The 18,087-nt window shown below is 39.7% G+C and overlaps 2 protein-coding genes across 2 annotated transcripts; both read left to right on the top strand.

Moving 5' to 3' along the window:
* Nucleotides 1-1,509: 1,509 nt before the first annotated feature.
* On the top strand, nt 1,510-2,523 carry LOC139649879 (trace amine-associated receptor 13c-like). The gene has a single exon (XM_071526393.1). The coding sequence runs from the start codon at nt 1,510-1,512 to the stop codon at nt 2,521-2,523; it is 1,014 nt and encodes a 337-aa protein (XP_071382494.1).
* Nucleotides 2,524-16,647: 14,124 nt separating this feature from the next.
* On the top strand, nt 16,648-17,661 carry LOC139649878 (trace amine-associated receptor 13c-like). The gene has a single exon (XM_071526392.1). It carries the CDS (start codon nt 16,648-16,650, stop codon nt 17,659-17,661), a length of 1,014 nt encoding a protein of 337 aa, XP_071382493.1.
* Nucleotides 17,662-18,087: the final 426 nt, after the last annotated feature.

Raw genomic sequence — 18,087 nt, 5'->3', positions numbered from 1 at the left:
CTCTCTCCCTGTCTGTCTGTGTGATTGTGTAGTGGAGTCAGGTGTGCTGGAGTCAGAGCGGAGCACCACCAGCTGCAACCTATCCTGCAATCAAGACCTCTACAAAAACCCAGCCCTGCCACATCCACCTTGCCAGATCGTAGTACTTACTCAGTCAGTCTATGTCTAGCCACTCTCTTGCACAATTGCTCATTGCCTGTTTCTACCTGCCTGATCTTGTCCCTCCTGTTCTGCTGTTCCGTCTGCTCCGCTCTGCTCCAGCCCCGTCTCCAGTCCTGCATCCCGTCTGCCCAGCTACTCTGCTCCAGCCCTGTTTGCCCAGCTACTCTGCTCCAGCCCTGTCTGCCCAGCTATTCTGCTCCAGCCCCGTCTGCTCAGTTACTCTGCTCCAGCCCTCTCAGCCCCGCTACTCAGCTCCAGCCTTGTCTCCGGTCCTGTGCCTCGTCAGCCCAACTCCTGGGCCTTGGACCGCCTGACATGGTCTCTTCAAGCCAGCAATAAATACCTGTTTGCCTGATTCCTGTCTCCGGCTTGTCTGTGTTCGCACCTGGGTTCACCCGTGTTAGTTGCCACGTAACAGGTATACTACTATACTGTACAGAGTGCAGCATGGTAGTGCTAATGCCAGCCTGTCCAAGTGAATAATGATTAGATATAAAACAATATAATTTAGCACCATATAACTGCCTGACCGTATTGTGGTGGTTCGTGGTTTTAGGCTGTAAATTAGTCTGTAATCAACAATGTAAAGCTTTTTGTGTGGTATCCTTTTATCTCTGTGTTTTCATCATTTTGCCACAAAAAAGGTTAACAATTAACTACACCTGTATTGTCCTGAAAGGCAGATTTGATTTGCAGACATTGTGTAAAATAAAACAAATTACAAATCATCACATCATATACCATTCGCACATCAATAAAATGCAAAAGTAGATAAGCTCACGTTTATCAAACCAGGCTGTGATTCAAAATGTCTGAACTGTTTCAGTATAATCCAGTTAAACAAGATCACAAAAGTAAATTGTTAAAGTGACTTTACAGGGAAAGTGAAAAACAACATTATTTTTAGAACATGATGCATTTTGCAAAGGGAAGCAGTTTCCTGGGCCACAGGGTCAAACCTGCTGAATTTACCAATGAGAAATGAACCTGATGTTCCAGAGTATGTTGCCTCAGACTTACCAAGTTTGAGGTTGGTTCAGAAATGAAATTGTGTGTTAGACTGTTTCCATGTACACAGCTTAAAGGCCTGTGATTGGATGGTGCAGTGTGTCAGGAGAGTGTCAGAGGCGTATATAGAGACAGAGACAGATACTAAGACAGATGCTAAGATATCTCTCCTTAGCTTCTCTCTCTCTCTCTCTCTCTCTCTCTGTCCTGAACCTTCTGTCTCTGGGTTAGGATGTCTTTGTGTTTAGGGTTTGGGTGTCTTTGTGTTTAGGATTAGGTTGTCTGTGTTTAGGGTTTAGGTGTTTTTGTGTTTAGGACTGGGGTGTCTTTGTGTTTATGATGACAACTTTTGAAGAGCAACAGTGTTTCCCAGGCTCAAATGTGTCTTGTGTCCGGACACAGTTCAGTGTGGGAACCCAGGTCGCCCTGTATGTGGTGTTTGTTTCCGGCATGCTGGTTACTTTTGTGGGGAACTCTGTTGTCATTGTGTCTATCGCTCATTTCAAGCAGCTGCAGAATCCCACCAATGTGTTGATTTTGTCTCTGGCGGCGGCCGACCTGCTGCTGGGCGTCACTGTGATGCCGTTCAGCGCGCTGCGGGCGGTTCGAGGCTGCTGGCTCTACGGAGACGCTTTCTGCCTGCTGCACTCCAGCTTCGACATGTTCCTCACCTCCGTCTCCATCTTCCACCTCATCTGCATCGCTGTGGACCGACACGAAGCGGTATGCAACCCTTTGCATTACTCCAGGAACATCACCATGTCAGTGGCCTGGCTCATGGTATTTGCCAGCTGGGCGTTGGCGGCTCTCTACTCTTATGGACTGCTGTACTCAAAGGCCAATGTCGCCGGTTTAGAGGAGTACCTGGAGTCAATCTACTGCCTGGGCAGCTGCAACCTGCTCTTCAACACCCTGTGGGGAACTCTGGACACTCTTATTGCCTTTTTCTTTCCTTGCACTGTAATGGTTGGCCTGTACACTAAAATATTTTTTGTGGCTAAAGAGCATGCAAGAAAGATTGAAGACATCAGCCATTGTATACATTCAAATGACAGAGGAAGAGGCGGACTGATTAAACGCTCTGAGCAGAAGGCAGCCAAGACTTTGGGTATTGTGGTCGGTGCTTTCATCTTTTGTTGGATGCCTTTTTTTCTGAATTCTATAATTGATGCCTACACTGGCTTCAGCACGCCTGCTGCCCTGTTTGAAGTATTTGTTTGGTTGGGTTACTTCAACTCAACCTTGAACCCAATTATTTATGCCTTGTTTTATCCTTGGTTCAGGAAATGTTTCCGTCTTATTATCACTCTGAAAATATTCAACTGCCATTCTTCAACCATAAATGTATGTTAATTGACCCAGTTATGCCAGGAGATCACACTGATTCATATTTTCAAATGTGTTATTTTTAAAAAGAGGTTCTATGTACTTGTATGAAGGATAGGTCTTTGTTGTTTTTCTCTAGTGTTTATCAACAATCTTTTCAAAAACATTTGTGTTTTGTCTAGCTGCAAATGAACTCAATGTTAGAGCTCATTTTCTGGAACATCATGCCTCATCTCAGTGCGGCCTGTCTGCCCTTGATTACTTTTGTCTCTTTACTGATTGCTCTTTTCAAGCTACTGTATATTCTATGGTGAATTTTTTAATCAGTGTACACATGACTCAGATGGCTGAAGTTATTTCAATGAAAAATAAGACTTAGCTTGAACGCCTGACATTAGCATAAATACATGTTTTTCTTATTTTAAGAAAACTTACTTGGATTTTACAAACATTTTTGGGTGCAATGCAGTTTGGTCAAACAAATGGTATGATGAGATTTGCTGTGTCTGTACATTTTTCCATGTTTATCCTACAGTCAAATGTTAAAATGTGGGACACATACTTGACACAGAACATATTAAAATTTCTTATTTATTTAAGCTGATGATATTATTAATTATATTGAGTTGAAAAATAATTTATTATTATCACCCGTAATGACCCGTATGTAATAATAATATAATTTCCCTTAATTACAATTACAAGTGACAAAATACATCAACAACTCTAAATCTAAATCTTTTTGCATGGTATGTGTGGGTGTTTTGATGTAAAATGAACATTGCATCATTGTTATGGCTTTTGTCATAAACTACTGCTGAAGCTCTTTAATACAATGAAGGCCACACTGCATCAGAAAACACTGCATCAAATACTCAGTACAAGCAAATAGGTTGATGTAATGCTGTACAGTGGCAGAAAGTGAGACCATTTCATCTTGCTCACACGCTGTTACTAGTAACAAACTTATGAATATTAACATTATTTAATTTTGCATAGACAAAGTCCAGGCAACCACCATAAAACAAAGACAATAGTAATAAAGTCATCTTTAGCTTCATCATTCTTTTTTTTTTTTCAGTTTATCTGCATCAGAGCAATATTTACAATTACACTCTCCAGTAGTTCCATTAAGCTCAAGAGATATTTTGTCTTTCTGTTCTGCTGTTTGTCTTCCTCTGTCTCCAGTTGCAGTACAGAAAATAAGTACAGCAAATGCAATGGCAAATATATTCAAGCCTTAAAAATATTCCATCTATCACCAATGGAAAATAAATGCACTTATCTTAAAAAGCACAATACATAAGGCTTAGTTATTTCTGTGTCCTTAAGCAAACACATTTTTTAAATGACATCTACATAACTGTCTCAAGATAAGCAAATATAGATAAAGTAGTTGGGCGTCTCAAGCGATACCATAATCTACAACTGCTGGTTTGGATGGTCGTGGTTCATGATGTTTTACTGTCATAAACAAATTGGATAAAATTGGAATCTATCATTCTATCCAGTTATCCTGTTGTACAGATGACAAATGTGTCTGTAATCATAAAATTAGTAAGATTTCAAAACATTTTAAAAACCATATCACTATGAAACCAAACCCCTTAATTTTATCCCATTTTTCATTACATAAACATTAATTATCTATTAAAAATTACATAGCTTTAAAAAAGTAAGGTTAGTATCATGGGTTTTTAATCCATTTATTCATGGGTTGATTCATGGAGACACTAGAAATTAAGGGATTCTTCACATCTTTGATGGGGTCTCCTCCATTAATAATTCCCTTAATTCATTTTAAGGGGATTTTGCATTAATTATGGGGTGAATTAATGTAAATGAAGGGGTTATTTTAAGGCATTACCGGTTCAGACATGGACTTGTTATGAACCAACCTCTGAATACCTCAGAATTCGACATTTGCCAAAGCAAATGGGCTTTGCTGATCAATTCAATTCAGAGGACTGGGTTCCCCAGCAAAAGCATTTTGTCATCTCAAGTCTAATTTTGTATACTACTAATCGTAGCCTAATATATATATATATTTTAAATATTTATTTTAGGCATTTTTATGCTTTATTAGACAGAGTGTGAGAGTGAGAGAGGAAGGTATGGGAGAGAGAGAGGGGAGGACATGCAGTAAATGACCGTGGGCCGGATTTGAACCCGGGTCACTGCGGGAAGGACTTAGCCTTATACACACAGAGAAATCAAGGTACAGGAATGGACCTAAAATGGTACAAACGCTTTGTCGCTCCAGCAGTACCCTAGCAGGGTACGAGCACTGTACCTTTGAACATGGTACATTTTTGTACCTTCTTGTCTGTACCTCTAAAAGAACATTTCTGCACCCCTAGTGACAAAAATGTACCTTTATGTCCTAGTACAAAAATGTACCCATTGGAAAGGTACGGAATTGGTACCCAATGAGGTACAGCTGGAGCGACATGCCATTTTGTACCTTTATGAGGCAAAAACATACCCTTAAATTCAGAGACAAAAACATTTACAATTATTCACCAAAATTTATTTAGAGAATTAACAGTTAGTTTACATCTTTTAACAAAATCCAATAGTTTACATGTAAACCAATCCCTTGTCAGTGCATTTCAATCAATGTATTGTTCTGCTAGAACTGACTTGTCCATAACAAGTTCCAGCACATGAGAAAAAGCAGTGCTTTTCAACATTAAGCTGAAGCATAAGGCCAAAGGAGCCATTCACTAAGTGCAACAAAACTCCATTTCATAACTTGGTTTCACACATAAAACATATAACAAAGTTGAGTAAAAAGTACACTTACAAAAAGCAAATTCATAACTGACATGCAGGGTTAGGTTAAATTGCTTCAGTATCTTAACACTTAAACTGGAAGCATCAGGCTTTGTGAGCCGTTCATAAACCAGTTTTAAATGCAAAACACACAAGCAGTGCATGTTTCATGAATTAAAACATAACAAAATTCTGAGTATAAAGTACAGAACATTAACAAAATCCAAATCAGAATTTTACTGATCCAGGTACAAGCTGTGTTGCTGTACTGTGGACTCTTCACTGGGACAGTCATGTTTATTATCAGAAGGCCTAAATACAAAGCATCTGTGCTTCCTGTACACATGTTTTCTAAAAGAATGGAATCGGGAAAAAGTTGACTGGCAATCACCTACACCACAGGTGATACTAAAATTTGGTTCATGTGCATGAACAAGTCCAACATGTTGGATTAACTTCACTAGTGTAAATGTCCTTCGAGTGCACTTTGGGCACTGGTGCCGTTGAGGCATGATGATCTAGAACAGAAGGTTAATCACTCGGAGTAAAGTTACTGGCAGGGGCTTGTCTCCCTCTTCCACAATACTGACAACGCGCCTCTGAAGGAAGGTCAGTGTGTTTTTCAGGTGCGGTGGGTATGCAATGTTGAAAGCAAAATACATACTGAAGGCTGTTATGAAAGCTTCATCAGGGCCTGTGCACTGGCACACGCCTACTCTGTCTACTTTCACCACACTGAACCCTCTTCCAGTGATCGCCATTTTCCAGTCATTGTCCATCAGTTGTATGGTTGGATAGAGTGTACCAGGGTCCCCCTACATAAAAGAAAAACATGCAAAAAGAAGAGATTACAACTTGTAACCAATCAGTAAATTAGTTAGTTCATTGGCATTTTTATTGCAAGCAAATCTGATTTGTCAATGTTATGTTAGAGCCCCTTATGTACAAGCACTTGCTGGTGACCAGTCCTGAAGTTTGAAATTTTTTTGATTTGCAGCACCTAAGATCAAGACATTTTTCATGTATTTTCAGTAATATCTTTGGTGAGTACATATCCACTATGTAAAATTAGGAGATTAATGTTTTGATTTTTGAATGTAAGAAAAGGTTTCTTGGACAAAAAAATATATATATTTCTTGTAAAACAAAGATGAGATTTTTGAGTTGGTGTATTAGCTGCATGGCCCAGACAATACATTAGCTGTATACAGTGGAGTACTGCAAAAGCAATATGCATACTAGGCATTCAAACTTCACATTATGTGATGCATTTCATGTTCTTGTATACACTGATGAATCATAAATTGTATTCTAAAACCATTGTTTTTTTTAAAAGAGGATTTTTAACAGGTGGGCTTAAAGGGTACAATAGCATAAAAAGCATGCTACATGAGAAGATGAAATGAGTTGAAATGAGAATTAACTATTTAATTTGTATGTAAATCAAAATTAGTTTATATGCTGTTTTTGTCTAAGTCTTAGTTAAATTTGAAAACAATAAAACAATATTTTAGAGTTATTCAAAAGGGAGGTCATACTTGGAACACTTTTTTGGAAAAATATATTAGCAATTATGTGAAAAGTCTGGCATGGGCTTAATCGGTACATGATGCCCCATTTAAATCCATGCCAGACTTTTCACATAATTTGCAATACATTTTTATTTACATATTAAAAAATATAAATTAATCAACAAAACTTCAAATGAGAGATTAATCTTTAAGTTTAGTCATATTTTTTCTGTATAAATCCAGCAAATTTATATTGAAAATTCCCTGTAAACAGATAGGTGGGCTTTACGGGTACACTTACCCTATATTTTTCATGCTTCACTCATTAAAAGAATAACCAAACAAAATACTAATACAGCCGAAGACATCTAAAAAAGTTAAGGTTTAAATCAAGCATATCTATAGGAGACAGTTAATTCCTGAATCCAAGCAATCTTTTTCTGTGCATGTATTTACGTGAGGTCTACCAGTCAGTATTGTAGGACAATCCAGATGCCTACCTCTCCCATAGTGATGTAGTTTTCGATCTTTTCTCTGAAGATGGATGGCAAGAGGATAAGCCCGGCCCTTAAGTCGATTCCTGCAATGCAGAAAAATATCCTGCTTTCACGATCACATACATTTTCAAGTGTGCAATGTGGTAATTACAGCAGATCTATTGTCAGGTTCATTAGCAAGGTGACTGTCACTACCTGGTAGATCTTCAGCCAGGGCATCCTGTCTTGCGTCAGTGTACTGTTTTGCTAGGGGAGATTTTCCCCTCGGCAACTTTCAGCACATTTGGCAAAACACCGGCGAAGCCCTCCCTGAAGCGACGACAGAAGCTGCTTGTTGAAGGATGGATTCCGTCAACCTCATCAAACAACTGTAGAATATACATGAAGACATCATTATTAACATTCAGTATATCACTGAAAGTAATTGTAGCTCATAAAATGCTGTTAAGCCTCAATACTGTGGCCTTTACAGACTATATTACCTCAACTTTTAGAATTTTTTATTTTACTTGTTTTCAGTGACAGCAATTGACATGCCTTCAATTTCACAATATCCAAAATTATTACATAGATTGATAACGCTCCCCTGTAACATTCAGGTGTTTTCACCATACTTACTCCAGCAGGCGTCCTTAAGTATGGGTATTTGTTGAGTACATCCTCCACGGGCATCCCTTCCATGATTTCACGACGTCTCCAGGAGAAGGTTCGCGCCATGCGGTCTTTGACAGTCGAGATGTCTGGATGTGTCTTCCGATACTCACTTTGTAGCACCTTCACATGGGCCTCAACAGACATTGAATCCTCCCCAACACAAATTTCCTTTGGCAAAAGGACAGAGACAGATAATGCTCAGATAGTGACAGAGACAGATACATGCTAAAAGTCTGTGCACTCATTGTACACTAAGGTGCTTTGGATAAAAATACCCACTGAACTGCATGAACAATTTCAGACCTAGTGTACAGTCAGTGGAAGGATGGGAGTGGAGTATATGCAAAAAAGATTTGAATGTCTATAATATCTGCCACATATTGTCTTGCCCTAAGTGAAAAAGTAAAAGTGATTAAAAACGTGAGAATAAATTATGCATATGCCAATGGACTTTCAACTGGCTTTCGACACAAACTAGTATAGTATAGTATATAGATACCGCACTGGCCGCTGCTGTTCATTTGAGCGACGCCTCAACGCGACCGCCATATTGGAACAGGGATGTTGATCTTTTTTTTCTTTACCTGACATAAATTAGCTTAATTTAGTATCAGGACAGTCACTTAACCCTATGTTAGCTTAAAATAAGGATTACTTATTGTGATATATCAAATTCAACAGGTTTGTAACAGTAAAATATTGTAAAATAACTTGTCATCTGTGAAATGTTATTCCCTGTTGCTTGGTTTTGGCATTTATTTCATTAGAACATCCAAAAGCAGCACAAAAGTCTGGCATTTTCTACTATTTGAACGGGTCAGTAATACAGAACCTCCTTCGTCAGAACCCCGCCGCAAGATGGCGGCGGCAGAGACAACAAGCCCGAATGCGGCATCTACTGTATATAGCCTACTGTATCTATGCTATGAAGCTTGCTAGCTAAACCATGACCTAAACACAGCGCAGGTGTCTGCCATTTTGAATCTGAAATCCCCGAGCGAAGCTAAAACACACCAAACTAGTTAGACGACGCTAGTTAACAACTCATGGACGTTTCACAGCAATTCCGCGTTACATAAAAAGCATAAATGTACAGACTACAGAGCCAAAATGTAATTTAACTCTTACGTTACAGAAATGGTAGCCAGCACCATGGCAAGATCAAGAACAGGCCGTTGGGAGGGACGGTCATTTAACGTTACCGTCGGAGCACGAGACTACAAAGCATTAAGCAGTTAACTTACATGGTCAACCGCTAAAGAAACGTGAATGCTGTAACGGCCTAAATCAAATTTTATTATAAATAAGCTACTACAGGCGGACTTACCACGAGGACACGCCACAGCAGACTGTGGGAGAAAAAAATGGGTTGCACTACCCAAGTCCTTAGGGCTCTATAAGGGAGCGCCAACGCATAAAATAGTTAAATACAGAAAAACAAGTCCCCGTGGAGGAATGCAAAGAATGACAAAATAGATCATGAAACAGTGAAAATACTTGACCTACTTGTAAAAAATAAAATAAAATAAAATGGGGAGTAATGGTGATGGCAAGTGGAAGCACTTTACTACACTGACAGTTACTTGATTAAATGAACAAAATCACTCTGAAATAAAAAATAAAAAAAAAGTATCCTGTCATAACGTTTAACAGTTACTTGATTAAAAGACCAGAATCACTCTGAAATAGCAAATAAACGGCGCTGCTAGCAACAAGCCATAACGTGCCTGATGTAGCTAACGTTAGCTAACGTTAAGCTACAGTAGGCTGAGTTAGGCTTGTTAAAGTTAGCTAACGTTAGCTAGTTAACAGTAGCATGAACAGAAACGTTAAGGTCCGGTTACTTACCCCTGAATTTCCTTGCCTCTTCTTCGTTAATTTGTATCGCAGCTTCAATGATTTTTTCAATTAGATCATCCCTTGACAAGCTTGACAAAGCAGGAAAACTAACCGACATTTTCACTGTCTCAGGTGCCATTTCATGTCCGGGAACGCAATGGGGGATGAACCCAGAACACTGACCCCTGCTGGTCTTTCGAAGTAATGACATGAGGGTGATAGCCTCATGGCATTTGAATAGAACAACCATATCATGATCCTACAACATTATTTTTTTTAAACTATTCAATTATCATTTGCATAATAACAATGCAATGTAAAGACTAGCTGAAATCACTAAAATGCACACCCAGCTAAGTTATTAATAAAGCTCATAAAATTATCCCCAGGCCACACAGACCAAGAATTGAATGGAAATGTACTAGTAGCCTATTATATTTCAATAAACCCAACTCTCTATTTAAATCAAGATTTTGTGATCACTAATTTGCTGCATCATTTGCCTGTACCTTAAGCTTGTTAAAAGTACCATTATGTACCCTTTGCTGTCAGCAATGATTTTGTACCTTTAAAATTAAACAAAGGTCCACAGTTATCACCTTAAGGACCATTTCCGTACCTTACAGGGTACTTTTCTGACAAATGTACCTTTGGGTACAGAAATGATACCCCTATTTCTCTGTGTGTATGGTACGCGCTCTACTCACTGAGCCTAATAGCCTAATATTTTTCTTTGATATTTCATCTCGGGTGATAATGCTGAATTCAGCAGACTAGAAGCTCGACTCAAGTCAGTCCATCTCTAAACGCTTTGTATCATCAGACAGTCGACCTCCAGCTGGGATTCTTGGGTCTAAGAGGACTAAGAAGCAGTATGAAGCCAATTACCATAGCATTTTTCAATGCTATGGTAACACATTTGCAATTCAGTCCATAGCATAATTGGCTTCATACTGCTTCTTAGTCCTCTTACACCCAAGAATCCTAGCTGGAGGTCAACTGTCTGATGATAGAGTACAATTTCATTTCATGAGTTAAATGGTTATATTTGTTGTATTTTGAAGGTATCAGATCTGCTCATGATTAAAACTAAAATTACCAAATGTATGGGAAAGGACTCGTTTTTATACTCAGCAGTAGTTATGTGGATTGGCTTACCTGCAAGCCTTAAGTCGATTAGCTCTATTGGAAACTTTAAGTCCTCCTTAAAGAGCTGGCTGAGTAACAGCTGGACCTGAATATAACTATTAAATCGGTTGAGTTGCAGTAGGTCCTAAATACCCATGTTGTTTGTTTTAGTTGTTCATGCATTGCTAGGGTAATTGTGACTGTGTTAGGAGAACATGTGGTTTTTAAGCCCGATTGATTTTGACTAATTTAGGTATAGGTTTTAGCCGTTTGTGTATACCTACGGTTTTACGCTGTATAGTGTAATATTGACTCATGTACGCACACGCGGGCACACGCATACGCGCTCACACACACACATACACACATTCATTAATTTATGCTTATTGTGCTCACATTCTCATTCAATCACTAACAGTTAAACACACACCTACACCCAAAGGACCACAATGGAAATAAGCTCTTGGGCTTTATTGTGTTTTATCCTTTTGACAAATATTGTACAAAGATATGATGCCTCCTGGTGAGGCTGTGCATATATTATTTATGTATATATGTCATATATTTTTTATATTGTCAATAAAAAAAATCAATTCAGTTCAATTTCACATTTGTCAATGTCTGACTCAAAGAAATGCTTTTAGACCATATATATTTGGAAGCCGTGGAAGTGTCAGAGTTGTGTTTGTAACTAGATGTAGTTTTCAAACTGGATTCTTGGAGGCAGAAGTTAAAGTTTCGGGCATGCTGGTTACTGTTGTCGCTTTCAACCAAAACACAAAGAAACGGGGAGCATTCAACAAACACAGAAGTCCAGTAGATACAAAGTAGATTAGTTCACACAACCAAATCTGTCAAGGAATTTTTTTAACCAGCTTCTTCTAACAAACAATAAACAGCAAACAGCACAAACGTTTCGGCTCAAGCCTTGATCAGTGTGCAATACCAGTTTGTTGGATTCAGCTGCCTTTTAAAACCCATCACCAATAATGATGAGTGCTAATTTACAAATCACCATCAGTTGTGTCATTTGCCAGAATAAAAGTCCCCCAAAAGTGGAGCATCATCATCTAATATATAATATAGAAATGGTTCAGAAACTGGCCTTTGCAGATGTAATCCATCTTAAATTCCCCTGGGCGGAGCTGGTGCAACGCTAGGTTTCTGTGTTAAGGTGAGAGAATTTCAGGCATTTCTGCATCGGTTGAGATAGGAACAAAGGGTCTGGCTGTGATCTCAGCCATTAAGGTAGTCAAAACTTCATGTGCGAGTCGTCTAGATGAGTGGGGTGCATTGAACATCCACGTGCAGCCTTGGTCCTGTAAGTATCTCTTGATCCCTGTGTCTTCAGTGTTGATTTGAAGTTCCTTGCAAGCTCCAATGACATTCGTGCCTCTGTCAGACCAAAGGTGCTTGACAGGCCCTCGAATTGACAAGAAAAGTCTCAAAGAATTAATTTAACTAGAAGTCATCATGGACTCAATCACTTCCAGATTAACTGCTCAAACAACTGAATAAGCCAGCCCATCTTTTGCTTTTAGCAGTATTCCCTCTTGTGTGGTGAGATATGATGCTCCATGGTCCGAAAACATCAAGGTCCACGTGAGTGAATGGTGGATCCACAGAAACCCTATCTGCAGGTAGGTCTGACATTTTCTGATCCTCAAGCCTTCCTCTCAACTTCCTGCATGTGACACATTTGTAGATCACACTGGAAATGAGTCTTTTGCCTTCAACGATCCAGCGTCCAGCGGTGCATAAGGCACCTTCTGTAAAATGGCTGCATGCAGCTCCATGTCAATCTCTCCTCTTATCAGTTTAGCCAGCTCGACAGCTAAGACTGCAACACACAGTTCTAGGCATGGGATGGTATGAGCAGGGTATGGAGCTAGTTTGGATTTTCCCATTATAAATCCTACGTGGCACTGTCCTTTTGTGTCCACAACACGAATGTAAACTACCATGGCTATTGCCATTGTAGATGTGTCTGAAAAGATGTATAATTCCCTCCACTAAGTGACAATGAGCTTGGTATGTAGGGCCTATGGATCTGCAATTGTTCAAGCTCTGTTAGAGAGTCAGACCACGCTTTCCATTGTGCCTCTTTGTCTGCTGGGAGAGGTTAAGTCCCGTTTGTGTTGCTCTGAAGAGAGCTCTCTTACTAGGGCCCTGCCCTGGATAGTAATGGGGGAAACAAATCCAAGGGGGTCGTAGAGACTATTGACTGTAGACAGTAGACTGTAGACAGTGTGGATGGCTTGACATAATGTGACTTTGAATGTTAAACTGTCAATCTGTAGATTCCAGCTCACTCCTAGGCTTAAGTCCTAAGACTTTCTGCATGAAGTAAAAAAAAATGCTCTCTCATGTCTGGCCTTTTCCAGAGAGTGCGGTACAGGGAAGAGAGCTGGTGTCATGCCTGCTTGATTGGAAGTGGCCTGCGAGTTGGGCGAAATGGCAAGGGCGCCACTTCTTCATCAATGTACACTTCTTTGTCCATGATGTTAAGAAAAATGCTATCCTCTACAGAAAGGTTGAGTTTGTCATCATCAGGGAATCCTTTGGAATATTTTGTCTCCCAACGGTTTGTATCAGCACTGAAAGGTTCTGTGTTCTCTGTACAGCATGTTAGGACCGGAAGATACTGCTCTGGGGGAGCACTGAATCGCTCCTTAACATAGATACTCTTGTTGTCCTGCATGGAGTGAGAAATGAGGCACGACCATTAAAGGAATAGTTCACCCAAAAATGAAAATTCAGTCGTTATCTACTCACCCCTAACCTGACGCGCCAGATGGTTTGTTACACAGAACCATCTGGGAAGTGGAAACTGTTTGGAAAAGGGCAGGCACTTTCAAAAAATACTTGGCAGGTGATTGGATGAACGATCTGTCTATCACCGTCTATCACTGGCTAACTTCAACCAATCAGATCACGGACCATATGACGGAGAAGAGTGAAAACATCTTTTCCATCCAGAAAAGCCTTCAGTACCGTTCTTTGCTCTTCTTTCAATGAGTAAATACTCTCCAGTTCAGAAATAACTGATGTTACAGCAGCATCTACGCTAGCCTCTTTAGGAGCCGCCATTGTTGTGAAGGAACAGTTGCTTTTCACTGTCATCACACCTAAATCACGCCCGTAGCTGCCTTCATAGGACGCTGATTGATCCGCACCACTGCGGTTCAGCCACAAACGCATAACTTGAAGCCTGGCAAGATGGATTCTGCCGTGATCGTGATCTCGCAAATCCAGCTGCCTCGCAAGGTAAAGTCACGCCCATGCCAGTGGAAAATCGGGTAAAGTTTCTTAGTCCATAAAACAGTCCCAGAGATCCCTGGAAGAAGTAGCTTTCTCCAAAACAACTGCAGTTGCCGAAGACCTGTCTTCAGACCATGCTTCAGCCTTCAAAAAATATATAAATAAATATATAAATATACACCATTATTTCGCTGAAATCGCCACTCTAGCTGTTATTTCAAAATACGTCATGTGTGCGCGCACCCCGGCCTTGATAGGTAAGACTAGCGTGAATTGGCAGATGTCCGGTTTGGCCATTTATCCCTCAAAATAAAATTGTGATTTGTGACTAAGATTGACAAAAATTGACAAAGATTTGCCACTGCGTCTGTGAATCTGGAAATTGCTGTGGAGTGTAATGCAACAGAGTGGTTCTGTACATACTCAGTGGTCCGTTGAGCTTGATCTTCATGGGTCAGCGGTGTCTGCTAACTCATCAAGTGATCCATCTTCCAATACAGCTGCAGCTTTGTAGACCGCTGCCTCATCATGGCTGCTTCCTTCTCTGTATAAGAGACCTTTATTTTGGCTGCCTCTGCTATAGCTCTTGCCGTAGTTGCTGCTGAACTGGCTGATGTTCTGCTTGATTTCGCTGAGGACTTAATGCTGGAGAATTGTGATTTGGTCTCCAGAGTTTGCTGCGTTTGTCCTTCATCTTTTTTTGTTCCATCTTGTCTGTTGCTGGACCTCTAAAGTGGTCACTAAAGAAACAGTGAGTTACATGGTTGTACAACATAATAGTACACGGAAAAAGATGCGGCAATATGGAAATTGCCCTTTCTAAAACATATTTCAACTTTTTCATAATCATCTAGCCAGAAGAAATTCATACATACAAAAGTCATTTGTAATACAACATAAGCTGGACAATAGAACATAAAATGAATCTAGTTCTCAGTTTCTTCCAAATCACAAAGTAGACATGTTCCTTCATCTTCAGGAGTTTTACTAAACCTCCCTGTCTCAATGGCTAGTGGTAATGTACCAGACCTTAACTATGCACAAAGAGATCTTCTAGGTAAGTTTAACATAGGGTTCTGAAATATGAGTGTTCTTGATCTGACAGTATGTCCTTAATTTAGGTTTATACCAGATATCAGTGGGCCACTTTTCTTGATACATAAGGAATAATTTAGCTTTAATTTCCTGCAAGTTACACCTTAATCTATTATGAAAAATAAAAGATAAATCTGTCATCTAAAATACAGACTTTACTTCATTGGCCCAAGGATAATTATTGGAGATTTCACACATAAATATTTTTCTAGTGAGCCTATGTTCCGGTAAATTTGTACTGTACTACTATACTATACTATGGTATATTACTATACGGCTATACTACTATACTATGGTATACTACTATAGTAATACACTAATATACTATGGTATACTACTGTACTAATACACTAATATACATACACTGAAAGAATAATATACTACTATACTATGGTATACTAATTTACTAAAATACTATGGTATACCAATATATTACTATACTACTATACTATGGTATACTACTACACTACTATACGACTATGCTACTTTAGAGCATGAGTGCAGCATGGTAGTGCTAATGCCAGCCTGTCCAAGGGAATAATGATTAGATATAAAACAATTTAATTTAACACCATATAACTTTTTCATCTCTAAAATAAACTGCCTGACCGTATTGTGGTGGTTCGTGGTTTTAGGCTGTAAATTAGTCTGTAATCAACAATGTAAAGCTTTTTTTGTGGTATCTTTTTATCTCTGTGTTTTCATCATTTTGCCACAAAAAAGGTTAACAATTAACTACACCTGTATTGTCCTGAAAGGCAGATTTGATTTGCAGACATTGTGTAAAATAAAACAAATTACAAATCATCATAGCATGTACCATTCACACATCAATAAAATGGCAAGTTGATAAGTTCACATTTATCAAACCAGGCTGTGATTCAAAATGTCTGAACTGTTTCAGTATAATCCAGTTAAACAAGATCACAAGGGTAAATTGTTAAAGTGACTTTACAGGGAAAGTTATTTTTAGGACATTGTGCATTTTGCAAAGGGAACAGTGGATTTTGAAGCAGTTTCCTGGGCCACAGGGTCAAACCTGCTGAACCTGATGTTCCAGAGTGTGTTGGCTCAGACTTACCAAGTTTGAGGTTTGTTCAGAAATTAAATTGTGTGTTAGACTGTTTCCATGTACACAGCTTAAAGGCATGTGATTGGACGGTGCAGTGTGTCAGGAGAGTGTCAGAGACGTATATAGACAGAGACGGATACTAAGACAGATGCTAAGATATCTCTTCTTAGCTTCTCTCTCTCTCTCTCTCTCTCTCTCAGTCCTGAACCCTTTGTCTCTGGGTTAGGGTTAGGATGTCTTTGTGTTTAGGGATTGGGTGTTTTTGTGTTTGGGCTTCAGGTGTCTTTGTGTTTTGGGTTAGGGTGTCTTTGTGTTTATGATGACGACTTTTGAAGAGCAACAGTGTTTCCCAGGCTCGAATGTGTCTTGTGTCCGGACACAGTTCAGTGTGGGAACCCAGGTCACCCTGTATGTGGTGTTTGTTTTCGGCATGCTGGTTACTTTTGTGGGGAACTCTGTTGTCATTGTGTCTATCGCTCATTTCAAGCAGCTGCAGAATCCCACCAACGTGTTGATTTTGTCTCTGGCGGCGGCCGACCTGCTGCTGGGCGTCACTGTGATGCCGTTCAGCGCGCTGCGGGCGGTTCGAGGCTGCTGGCTCTACGGAGACGCTTTCTGCCTGCTGCACTCCAGCTTCGACATGTTCCTCACCACCGTCTCCATCTTCCACCTCATCTGCATCGCTGTGGACCGACACGAAGCGGTATGCAACCCTTTGCATTACTCCAGGAACATCACCATGTCGGTGGCCTGGCTCATGGTATTTGCCAGCTGGGCGTTGGCGGCTCTCTACTGTTATGGACTGCTGTACTCAAAGGCCAATGTCGCCGGTTTAGAGGAGTACCTGGAGTCAATCTACTGCCTGGGCAGCTGCAACCTGCTCTTCAACACCCTGTGGGGAACTCTGGACACTCTTATTGTCTTTTTCTTTCCATGCACTGTAATGGTTGGCCTGTACACTCAAATATTTTTAGTGGCTAAAGAGCATGTAAGAAAGATTGAAGACATCAGCCATTGTATAAGTTCAAATGACAGAGGAAGAGGCGGACTGATTAAACGCTCTGAGCAGAAGGCAGCCAAGACTTTGGGTATTGTGGTCGGTGCTTTCATCTTTTGTTGGATGCCTTTTTTTCTGAATTCTATAATTGATGCCTACACTGGCTTCAGCACGCCTGCTGCCCTGTTTGAAGTATTTGTTTGGTTGGGTTACTTCAACTCAACCTTGAACCCAATTATTTATGCCTTGTTTTATCCTTGGTTCAGGAAATGTTTCCGTCTTATTATCACTCTGAAAATATTCAACTGCCATTCTTCAACCATAAATGTATGTTAATTGACCCAGTTATGCCAGGAGATCATACTGATTCATATTTTCAAATGTGTTATTTTTAAAAAGAGGTTCTATGTACTTGTATGAAGGATAGGTCTTTGTTGTTTTTCTCTAGTGTTTATCAACAATCTTTTCAAAAACATTTGTGTTTTGTCTAGCTGCAAATGAACTCAATGTTAGAGCTCATTTTCTGGAACATCATGCCTCATCTCAGTGCGGCCTGTCTGCCCTTGATTACTTTTGTCTCTTTACTGATTGCTCTTTTCAAGCTACTGTATATTCTATGGTGAATTTTTTAATCAGTGTACACATGACTCAGATGGCTGAAGTTATTTCAATGAAAAATAAGACGTAGCTTGAACGCCTGACATTAGCATAAATACATGTTTTTCTTATTTTAAGAAAACTTACTTGGATTTTACAAACATT

This window comes from Centroberyx affinis, unplaced genomic scaffold, assembly GCF_046629955.1.
Source record: "Centroberyx affinis isolate AG114_WGS23_722 - 3 ecotype Tasmania unplaced genomic scaffold, CSIRO-AGI_Caff_v1 ptg001409l_1, whole genome shotgun sequence".
In the NCBI taxonomy this organism is placed as follows: domain Eukaryota; kingdom Metazoa; phylum Chordata; class Actinopteri; order Beryciformes; family Berycidae; genus Centroberyx; species Centroberyx affinis.
The sequence above is the reverse complement of the archived record's forward strand: the minus strand, read 5'-3'. Positions and strand labels throughout refer to the sequence as shown.